At 40.2% G+C, this 11,650-nt stretch overlaps 1 protein-coding gene across 5 annotated transcripts in view; it reads left to right on the forward strand.

Annotated features, from left to right (window-relative positions):
• Ahi1 (Abelson helper integration site 1) overlaps positions 1-11,650 on the forward strand; it is a 129,036-nt gene that overhangs the window by 3,078 nt on the left and 114,308 nt on the right. For 4 of the 5 annotated variants that reach the window (XM_021221070.2, XM_029532960.1, XM_029532962.1 and 1 more), the window contains exons 2-6: positions 3,764-4,229; positions 6,750-6,919; positions 7,357-7,576; positions 9,223-9,415; positions 9,631-9,726. In XM_021221070.2, the coding sequence (XP_021076729.1) occupies positions 3,919-4,229; positions 6,750-6,919; positions 7,357-7,576; positions 9,223-9,415; positions 9,631-9,726 (990 nt within the window). In that variant the 5' untranslated portion in view covers positions 3,764-3,918. Of the gene's footprint in view, positions 1-3,763; positions 4,230-6,749; positions 6,920-7,356; positions 7,577-8,330; positions 8,586-9,222; positions 9,416-9,630; positions 9,727-11,650 lie in introns of those variants that run through there. The other variant, XM_029532963.1, reaches the window with a different exon arrangement.

Consider the following 11,650-nt stretch of genomic DNA (forward strand, 5'->3'; position numbering starts at 1 on the left):
AGCCAGGGCTATACAGAGAAACCCTGTCTCAAAAAACAAACAAACAAAAACAAAACAACAACAACAAAAAACCCTAGCAATTGACAGAAGAGGACTAGGAGTGGCTCACCAATGCCATGTTAAGGAAAGACAGCTATGATGTGTCTGTAATCCTAATGTGGAAGTCAATCCCAGTGCTTTCTGGTTAGTCAGGCTAGCCTCCTCAAGAAGTTTCAAGGTAGTGAGAGAGCTTGTCTTTAAAAAAAAAAAAGATAAGCAAGTGTTGTTGGCACCTGAGAAATGACACCTGATATCTTCTGGGCTCTACATACGCACATTCTACATACACACATGCACGTGTACTCCCTTTGTGCATGCATACACACAAATGCATCAGTTGGATTCCTTCAGGCCCCATAAGCATTACAGAATTTAGCTGCTGTTATTGGCTGTACCCCACCATTTAGCAGTGATATTCTATTGTTGAAGACACCACATACTAGAGTTAAAGAATACGTAGGGATCATATGGTACTAAATTGAAAATCTCATCCTTATTGTCTAGTGTTTATAGTGCTGAGTACATTACCAGAGTAGAAAAGTAGCCATCAGTCACATGACTATAAACTCTGAGAGTTACAGCTACACCCACCTGCAAAACATTCCCCCAGGGTGACAAGAAAGCTATGGGAGTAATCAACCAGTTTTTGGTTGGAGTTAAGGCCCGCTCTGATATGGATACACACTTGACATTGTCGCTGAGGCCAAGAACCTAAATCAAGATAAGTAATGAATCTAGCAATAAAATGACAGACATAGTGCTATATGCATCTATCAGGACATTGATCAACTCTCATCAGAGAACTCTCTTTCAGGAGATGGTGATTAACATAAAGACATACAACTAGTCAGTGTAAAAATAATGAGGGGCTTTAGGATGCTCTACCCTAAGTGTGTCAGTATCCCTCCCCTAAAGGATCAAGGATCGATGCAGAAGAGGAAGTGGAAAGATAGTAAGAACCATAGGTTGTGGATGTCATCCAAGAAACAGTTTTCATCCGGGCGTGGTGGCGCACGCCTTTAATTCCAGCACTTGGGAGNCAGAGGCAGGCAAATTTCTGAGTTCAAGGCCAGCCTGGTCTACAGAGTGAGTTCCAGGACAGCCAGGGCTACACAGAGAAACCCTGTCTCAAAAAAAAAAAAAAAAAGAAAAGAAAAAGAAAGAAAGAAAGAAAGAAGAAAAAAAAAGAAACAGTGTCTTCCAAATACAACAGGTCAATACACATGAATCCCCAGAGACTGACAGCATGCACAAAGCCTGTATAAGCTCAAGCCACACAAAATCTCAGCAGAGAGGAGGGGAAGTAGGCATGAGGTCCTGTCTGGCCAAAAAGCTATTCATAATTGATAGCTTCTGGAAGTGGGAAAGTCAGTTTTCTTCAGTGGTTTTACACTGGATGTACCAACCCCATTCCAGGCAGGCTTCAAGTCCAGTCAAAAAGAGTTTACTGCGAAAATACAACACTATTGTTACCCAGCATGTGGGGTCCACAGCTCTGTAAGACCTTGGATAACTCATTTTCTCCAGCACACTACATAGGAGCTTCCACATAACATCCAGGAAGGGTGCTCCCAGCTCAGTTCCAGCCTGATTTTTCTGTGTCCTGTAAACAGAGTGTGTGGTGTTGTCAGCAGTAGCATTATATGCCTAGTTGTAGTGGATAACGGAAACCAATAGCAATAGCTTGTATCATCTGTGGAGCTTCTAGGCTTCTCCAGTCACCAGCTCATAGGGATGTATTCTATATGTAGCACTGATAGTTTCATTTACAGACATTATTTACATTATTTCTGGGAGTAGCAATTAGGGTACCTGCAGTCGAAGCTCTTTTTTTTATTTAAAATTTTTATTTTTCTAAGAATTTCATACATAAGTACTGTATTTGCATGATTTTCACCTCTGTTTCCCTCCATTCCTTCTCAAATTCATGACCCCTTCTTTTTCATTATTATATATGCACACATGCATGTGCGCACATGCATGCGTGCGCCCACACACACACACACACACACACACACACACACACAGCCTGCTGAGCCTATTTAGTGTTGCTCATAAGCATATGAGTTTGGGCTTGGATAATCTGTCAGGTGCCTCTTCCCTGGAAAAGACTGACTCTCCCTCTCTTGGCAGCCATGGATTGCTTATAGCTCTTCACAAAAGATAGGGCCCTTTGAGATTTCCTCCACCCACAGTGGTTTATCAGCTGATATTGTCTCTGTGATGATCTTTGTAGGCAACTGTATCGTTGAGATTTCATGGGCTTCCCTTCATACACATAGAAGACCATCTCAGAGCAGATGTCCTTGTTCCTTGGCTCTTGGAGCTTTTCCACCTCTCCTTCTGTGATGTCTTATGAGCCTTAGTGTGGGGATTGCATTATTGACGTACTGGCTGGGGCAGCCCGTTGTTCTTAGTTTTGACCAGTTGTGATTTATGTAACGGTATCTGTCCGCTGCAAAAGGGGGCCCTTCTAGGAGTGAGAGGCACGCTTCCCTGTGGGCAGAAGGGTAGGCACTAGAAAGGAACTGGAAAACACACTGGGTTAGGAATGGTGCAGTTCTTCTCTGCAGCGCTGGTATTTCCCCCTACTTAATGTTCCTTATGTTTTGCTGTCTTCTTTCTTGTCCTTACATTGTTACATCCTTAACGCTTTTCCTGACCCCATGGCTATTTCATGTATCCCACCCCTTCAGGTACTCCAGTCTAAACACACATATCTAATAATTCAAAGCTAGGGTCTATATATGTGAGAGAATATACAGTGTTTGTCTTTCTGGGCCTCTTATCTCATTTAGTATATTTTCCCATTCCATCCATTTTCCTGTAAATTCCATTTTTTAATGGCGGAATAAACTTATCAGCGTAAGTTTATTAACTTCTTAGAGAATTTCTCTAATTTATTTTCTACCTGATAATATTCTTTTATACATTTTAGCTTTTACTATTTTTTATTAAAAATTCTCTTACATAATTTTGACAAAGAGGATATATTTATTAATTTGTTACAACTTTTTAGTTAATATTTGGTATTTCGTTGATATAGTTGGGGGAAAATTGAGATTGACATTCCTGTTAGACTTGGCTTCATAGCCATGGGTCTCAGCCTATGGGTCATGACTCCTTTAAAGGTTGATCAGCCACTTCATAGGAGTTGTAGTTCACATATTTACAGTATGATTTTTAACAGTAGCATAATTTTAGTTAGAAAGTAGGGATGAAAATAACTTTATGGTTGGGGTCACCACAGCATGAGGTGTATTACAGCTGTATTACAGGGTCCCAGCATTAGGAAGGTTGAGAACCACTGGTTTAGAGTATAATTATGAGACAAGATTAATAACCCATGTGTGTTTTTTCTTGGGAAATTTGAAATGTTTTATACTCCATGGCTCTTTGATGAGTTTTCTAAAACATATTTTAGTCAAATTAACATTTGGATCACTCTACTAGTAAGAAAATAGCAACTGAGCAATTAATTTGTTCCTGAAAAGCCCATAAGTACTTTTATTAACTAACTCTGTTAATCTGAAATCACTTTCAGATATTTTAAATCTAAATTTACAAGTATAAATTGAGAGTGCTCACCAAAAGTTCTAGAGCAGTATCATCCTATCCTAGAAATACCTAGTTGTCTTAGTAGTGTTTGGCATCGATCATTATGTTCCCTTTAAGTCTTAAACTGTCCCGGACTGACATTTGTTGTTATGTGTTCTTTTCCTAGCCTGTTACCCTCAAAGTAACCTTCTGGCTACCTTAGAACTAAAATTGGCACTAATAGCCTAGAGAGTGAGCAGCACAAGAAGATTCAGAGGACGATGTTAGTGTAGAGCCAGACAAACAAGAAAAGCCAAATAAATCCTACCCAGATCACGCGAGATGGAGCCAGAAACCCCAGAACAGGTGGATTCTGCACAGGAGAAAGTCAGAGGCAAGACCCCGCCAGCAGATGATCCAGATGACGGCCGAGAAAAGGCCGGCATAGAAGGGCAAGGGGAACTGACTGAAGCCTATCAGCTACAGGTAGCTGAAGAAATGGCAAAGGAGATCAAGAAGAAAATAAGAAAGAAGCTGAAGGAACAGCTGACCTACTTTCCTCCAGACACACTGTTGCATGATGACAAGCTGGCCAGTGAAAAAAGGAAGAAGAAGAAGAAGAAAGTGCCAGTGCCCGCCAAGCCTGAGACAAGGTACTTCATGAAAACACAAGATGCACTCGTGTCCTCACCTTATCACACACAGATGTGCTCTAGGGTCTTCACATGGACACACACAGACACACTCTAGTGTCTTCATGTCAATACACACACTCACACAGACCCATGTTAGTGTCTTCACATTGACACACACAGATGCACCCAAGTGTCCTCACATTGACACACAACACATTCTAGTGTCTTCACATAGACACATAGAGACATACACTAGTGTCTTCACATCACCACACAGACGCACTCTGTAATTTAAGGAAGTTGGTGCTGTGTTTAGCAACATTCACTGCAGTGATACCTGCCAGCCTTTATGCAGGGCCTGTGCTTTATCAGAATACACTCTGAGTCCACACAGCAGCCCCAGCAGGGACTGTAATGGCACTGTCCTGTTCCTTCTAAGAAGCTGAGCGATGTCAGAGGCTGAGCCATAACACGGACAGTCTACCTTCGGCATGTCCACATTTACCCACTGACAACTGCTATGAAAGCAACAGGCCTGCTGAATGTGGTGGTTCATACACGGAGTCCATGATTCATACATACAGTCCAGCACTTGGGCTAAGGCAGGATAATCTCCAGTTCAAGGCCAGCCTGCATCACATAGTGGCGTTGAGGTCTACCAGAACACCATGGTGAAATCCTGACTCAGAAGGCCACTTTGCATGCACACACACACACATTTCTTTCTTGAAGTTAGATATGCTAATCTAGATTTTTCTTCCTTATTATGCAGATAATATTTGTTTACTGTAGAATAATTATCAATGATAATAACTATTGCCAATTTAATATTTTAGTCTATCTTTATGTATGATGCTTATATGTATGTTTGTTTCTGAGACTGTATTCACATTTATAAGTTCTCTGAGAGAAGCGGTGAGATTTTTAAACTGTCTTCCGAGTGGTATAACCTCTTTTCCCTGCAGTTACCATTCACATGAGCAACTTGTACATGGCTAGTGACTTTATCAGTCGTTATGTGACTAGCCTTTGTCAGTCTAGGTTATTTTCCCTTAAGCTCTCAGCTGCAAAGAAACCCTATATCCAGATGACCAGTGCTTCAAGGATATGTTATATAAGACTTGGCTGTCTGTTGGCACTGTGGAAAACTTACCTAGAACATAACAACTTAATGCACTTGTCTCAGGCTTCCAGCTGTACAGGCTCCTCTGGTCTCACAGGTTCTCTCTTACAAGCTTCAGTCAGCATGCTAGCCAGGGACAGATGTAACAAATGACCCCCAGCTCTGCACAGGAGCCTCAGAAGGGATGCTCCTGTGCATCCCCATGAGGCTGCAGACAGGCCTCAGGAAGCCCTCCTAGTGACTTCTAGTCAGAGATACAAGTTCTAAGCCACAGGGATGGATCCAGTGGGAACTCCTCACCCAGGAGGCAACTTTCTTCCCCAGATCGACATTCTGAGAGAGTGATAGCAAGACAGAAGTGAATCTTTTTTAAATAGCATATATTGTTCCTATATCCTATTGGAAGTAGGTGACAAGGCCCAGCCAGTACTCACAGAGGAGATTCTTGAACATTAAGAAGCAAAGGTCAGCCATGGCCGTCTTACAGGCCGCTCTTCACAGTGTACTGTAAATCATTACCACATTGGCATGGAAATGAACATTCTCTAGTTTAATTCAAACCATACCATACCTGATGGCAGCTTGCAAATGTTGCTGTTCTTTAACAGTAGCATTTTGTGACTAATAAAATAGCATAGTATTCAGGAATATCTATGATGAAGTATTTATCTAATCTTTTTATTTCCCAATTTTTTGAAAGATAAATGAATATGTTGGAAGTTAATTTTTTATTATTTAAAGGCATATTTTTTTACTTCATACATTATGAACAAACTCCAGTAGGATAGCTTCTGTCCCAGGCTACTACCTCTTACTGTTTGAATGTGGTACACATTTTATTTTCATCAAGAATTCTGAAAAATGTAGTCTTACACCTGCCCTGAGAGAACAAAGCTATGCCCTTTTATCTAGAAATCAAAAGTTGTATGGCTGAATTTTCTTAGAACAGACTTTGAAAACAATTTTATGTTTTAAATCATTTAGAAATGTATTCATTAATCATTTAGTTAGCAGCAGGCGGGGGTGCTTTCAAATTCTAAATAATACAGATAGTACTCCTAAAATACTGTTTTATTTTCTTGATGTTTGTTTTCAGACAGTGTAACAGTTTGTAGCTGACAGAGGCCTCAGGTGTGAGGGTCTCATACCTGAGCCTCCTCAGTATGAGGTTATTCTGTGGAGTTCATAGTTTTGTTTTTGTTGGATCCTAAGATGCATAACTCTTCATCAGGTCTAAAATACTATCTATGACTCCTGGTTGGACAGGCATTTTATTGTATAAGAAGTATCAGATGGTGATTTTTTACAGGAACATGGTGTATTATCCTTGCCTCTGTTCATCTCTCACTCTGCTATACCATGAACAACAATTATCAAAATCATTTGTAGTGATTCACTCTTGGGCTGTGCTTCAGTCCCTCAGATGCCTGTGACAGTGCCGTTGAAGGGGAACAAAAGAAAGAAGGTGCCCCCGAGGGATCTCACCACATGGAGGGAATATGCTCAACAGAACAGAATGCGGATGCCACTGTGCCAGAGAACACAAAGCCCAAACCCAAGAAGACAAAGAAGAAGACTAAAGCAGGTTTGTTACCCAAATTAAATAAAAATTATGTGCCTTTGTGGGATAATGGGAGTCTAGACACTTTAGTTCTTAAAACTGAAGGATATAATTTAAAATAAGTCAGGATATACTGCATATCTTTATTCATTAGAGTAAGGTGTTTATTTGTTAATAATGAATTAGTAACAATTATATATGGGTATATATAATGAGTTTATAGGTTTTTATTTAGCTGTATAAGGAAATGATTTGTAGTGCATTGTGGCATAAAAATTTTTATTTTTAAACCACAGATTTTAGAATTACAAACGGTTATCTTGGTGAATGAAAGCCAGCAATGGCCTTTCTTTTCCCTTGAAGTTCGTCTGTTAAGAGAGTAAGACAATAGACTGTAAGATTAACTATATGTAACCCCTAAGTATGAGAGCAATTATTACTGACTTTTCTTCCTGCTTTAGTTTCAAATGATAATGAAGACACTAATGGAGATGGTGTTCATGAGATAACAAGCCGAGACAGCCCGGTTCATCCCAAGTGTTTGCTGGATGATGACCTCGTCATGGGAGTCTACATTCACCGAACCGATAGACTTAAGTCTGACTTTATGATTTCTCATCCAATGGTAAAGATCCATGTGGTGGATGAGCACACTGGCCAGTATGTCAAGAAAGATGACAGGTGATTCTAAAAGTTACAACACCTTCAGATTGAAACTGTGCACTAGAAATCCTCTCTGCCGCCCCTTGTGGACTGATGTCAGAGAATAGTCCTATGGTTGTGGGTGTTCCTCAGCTCAATAAGTAAGCTTTACAGAAGAAATGGAGGGCATGCACCGTCTTGAATATAGAGTCTATCAAGCTTACTAGTTAGGTCATAAATTGGCATGGTAACATTTGTAAGTGTTCTCATCCTTGGCCTCCTCCTTTACATGGAAAAAAAGTGTGTCCCATGGGCCTGGAGTGCTGCAGATGTATCTTGAATATGTTTTCCCCTAAGGTTGTATCTAGCGAGAAGCCATATTTGAATCCATAGGACATAATATATATAATAAGAGGATACACACACATACATAGGTTTAAAAGCTAATATAATAAATTGTTACTGTAAAAGTAACTTTTATTTGTCAGATGTGATGGTCATCTCAGAGGCTTACTGCTGAATAAGCTCACCCTTTCTAGTTCTTTCTGAACTCTGGATGACTGTTTCAACTCAGCTGTTCTGGCTCAAATTCCTCTCCAAGATGATTTACTCAATTGGGCTTTTGTCAGATTCTGACTGATTTGCTCTGCTTGCCCTCAAACTAATTCTAGCAATCTGTTCTAATCTTCTGGCTCCTTCTCATTCTCTGGCTCATTCTGTCTTCACCTGTGTCTAGCTTGTTCTTTCTGCAACCTGTCTCTATAAAACTGTCCCAGTAAAACTGCATCTGCTGACCTGCACAGAACTGCACGAACTCACCAACAAGGACCTCAACTCTACTGCCTGCACTCACTGACTGACTGAATTCAACTGTATGGACAAGAACTGACTCCCAACTGACTGAACTCTCTCCCTGTGCTCCTTTTAAATAGCTTCTCTTTCCTGTGCTGTTCTTATTGAGAGTTGGGCGTAGCCTATACTGTTAAATCTTTCTCTGATTCATCACTTTGTCTGTCCCTCAATTGGACGTCATTGTTTGAGATTAAAGGTGTGTATTAAGGGCATGTCCACATTCCAGCCACATTACAAAGTCCTACGAGGTCATTGGATATGACTAGAGGAGCTATGTTTCTGGATTAAAATTTCTCCACGCATTATACTAGATTATACTAATTCAGAAAAGTATTTGCTTAAAAGAACATTAAGGTTATTACAAAGAGAGAGAGAGAGAGAGAGAGAGAGAGAGAGAGAGAGAGAGAGAGAGAGAGAATGCATCTGCTTAGTTGTGTTAGTACATACAAAGGAATATGACCGTATAAAAGTTCTTTTTACATTATTATTTAGAGTTACTGTGCATTTTACCATAATCTCATTTAAGCTTCTGAAGCAGTTGCTGGGTTTAGCTCTGTATATTAAAGGTTAATTATACTTTTCACATTCTGCTTTTATAATAAATTATTTATCTGACCCAGAGAACCAAAACAGAATGCAAGATTGTAAGAAGACACCATTACTTCTAATGTTTTATAAAATTTATGATTTTTAGATGTTAAAGAACATATTTTTGTTTTGTGCCATTATAGTTATTATTTGTATTTTTATCAGCTATGTAATCCCCGCCCCCAGTGTTACCCTCTAAAAAATATGTAATGAATTGTAATAATGGAAACTTTGTTTTTGAACAGTGAACGTCCTGTTTCATCTTATTATGAGAAAGACAACGTGGACTATATTCTCCCTATTATGACACAGCCATATGACTTTAAAAAGCTAAAGTCAAGGCTTCCGGAGTGGGAGGAGCAAGTCATTTTTAATGAAAATTTTCCCTATTTGCTTCGAGAGTTTGAAGAGTGTCCAAAAGTCATTCTGTTCTTTGAGGTATGAATTTAAAAATAATTTTAGTTACTATTTAAGCATACAAGTGTGAATTGTTGATTTTAATAGGTTGTTATGTGGTAATGTGAGAATTGAATCTGGAGAGTTTAATGTTGTAGTATGCTCTGTGGGTGCCAGATGATAATGTATCAATAGAGACTATGAAAATTTAGACAGTCTGCTATTCTGTGAAATAACTTTTTAAAATGTATCTACAGATTCTTGACTTTTTAAGCATGGATGAAATCAAGAATAACTCTGAGGTTCAAAACCAAGAGTGTGGCTTTCGAAAAATTGCCTGGGCATTTCTTAAGGTACGTTTTTCACCTGTTCTTTTAAACATATTTGAAATGATCTCTTGTAAGTTTGATTGCAGTTTTCCACCAAGTCGTTTCAGTCTCTAAGAGTTTGTTAGCTCACCTCTTAGTAAAGCTATTAAAAGTCTGAAATACTTACTGATTACCCACAGAGCACTATTTATACTTTTTGACTCTGGGGATGTTGTCCTCAGAGACACATGCGTTCTGCCATCTGGTGGTCAATGTATGAGGTATGTGTTCAGCCCTTTCAGTTTATGAGCCGTTGTTCAGTCAGCAGCCCTGAATCCCTCGACCTCATAACATGAGCATTGGTAGATGGGAGGGTTTGAGCCGGTACTAAGTTTTAAAGAGCACGGCAAAGTGTAATAGTGTTTTAAACAAAAAGCAGTTTATTAGGAGCTGCATTATGGTTTGCACAGTCCTGCTGTGTGGGGCCTAAGCCACAGCTAGAACACCCCAGACAGCACAGCATTTTATTTTTCACTTTTCAAGATCATGTGGATGTTAATTCATCCGTCTCCCAGCACACACAGACACACACACACAGGGGTGAATATTCACTGAAGGATTTCCTGACATGAGTGGTAAACAGTTAGGATCAACTTAAACAAGTTCAGATGTACACATCTCAGGGTCTTGCTGGAGGATTCAGGACCATCCAGCTTTTGCAATGCTCCACTAAATGTATGCTAATTTTCACTTATGCCTTTGGTCTCGGGTACTTTCCATTCTTGCAGAATTTGTTTGTGGCTGTTTTAACCATGCAATAATGAAGCTTAGTAGAGCTAGCTATATTATACAGTTTATAGTCATGGCATGCTCATTAGGGATTTCTTAGCCTGAATTGTTTACTTGGCTAAGCAATACACTAGTATAAACTACATTGTCTAGACAATATCAAAACAACTTTTAAAAGTATGATTTGGGAGCTGGGGAATCCTTAAAGTCTGTGGTATGCTTTGGGCGACAGTAAGCTGCCTCTGCAGAGTGTGCAGAGCTCATTTAAAGGCGAAGGCTGTTTTACTCAGTTTAAAACTCTTGTTTACCCATCGAGCACAGCATCACTCCCCGAGCATGTAAATCCATGGTCTCTTCATGCTTTCCCAAGATTGTAGGGGAGCACTCTACATTTGCTGTGTGTGTGTTTCCTTGATGATATTTCCTGAGCGAGCCACAATCTGAATTTTGCCTCTGCCACCAAAACTTCTTCAGATAAATTACGAATGTTTCTCTGTCTCACATGAGAACATTCGTCGCTTGTTCGTGTGTCAAGCATACACGTGTTTAACCTGATGTTTCTGTTATGTCCCTGCTGTCTCGCTTTCTTGGCAGCACCATCCTGTGCTTTGGTTATCCCATTCCTTCAAGACTGATTCCTATCTCCTAATGTAATTCCAACTCACAGTTTATTCTGAGTCACTTTTCTTAAACCCACTTTCACTTCTGTTCTTCATATTTGGCATATCCTGCCAAATCTCTTACCCCTTCTCCCGCCTCTTAGTTTTCCTATTGCCTTCACAGTCTCATGAGCATACAACCATGAGTAACACGTAGCAGATCTGTTGCAGATTAAGTGAAATTAAGCATAATGAAGACTTCACTTGCATAGCTGCTCCAAGCACACTTGAGGACTCGACGGTCCCGTGTGCTCACTCCGTATATAGCGTCCCACTGTCACAAGTCTTTGGTACAGCTCTACACTGAGTCTTCCTTGGCTCTTTTTCCCCCTGTCTCTCCAAGTCATGTCAGTCAACAGCAGCTACGGCGTGCCCTGCACTTAACGCCTGTGATTCTGTGCTTCTGCTTCTGGCCGCCTGTAACCGCTGAGCTGCCCCAGGAACGTCACGTTGTACTGTAATCACTGAGCTGCCCCAGGAACGTCACGTTGTACTGTAATCACTGAGCTGCCCCAGGAACG

Source organism: Mus pahari, chromosome 21 (assembly GCF_900095145.1).
Source record: "Mus pahari chromosome 21, PAHARI_EIJ_v1.1, whole genome shotgun sequence".
In the NCBI taxonomy this organism is placed as follows: Eukaryota; Metazoa; Chordata; class Mammalia; order Rodentia; family Muridae; genus Mus; species Mus pahari.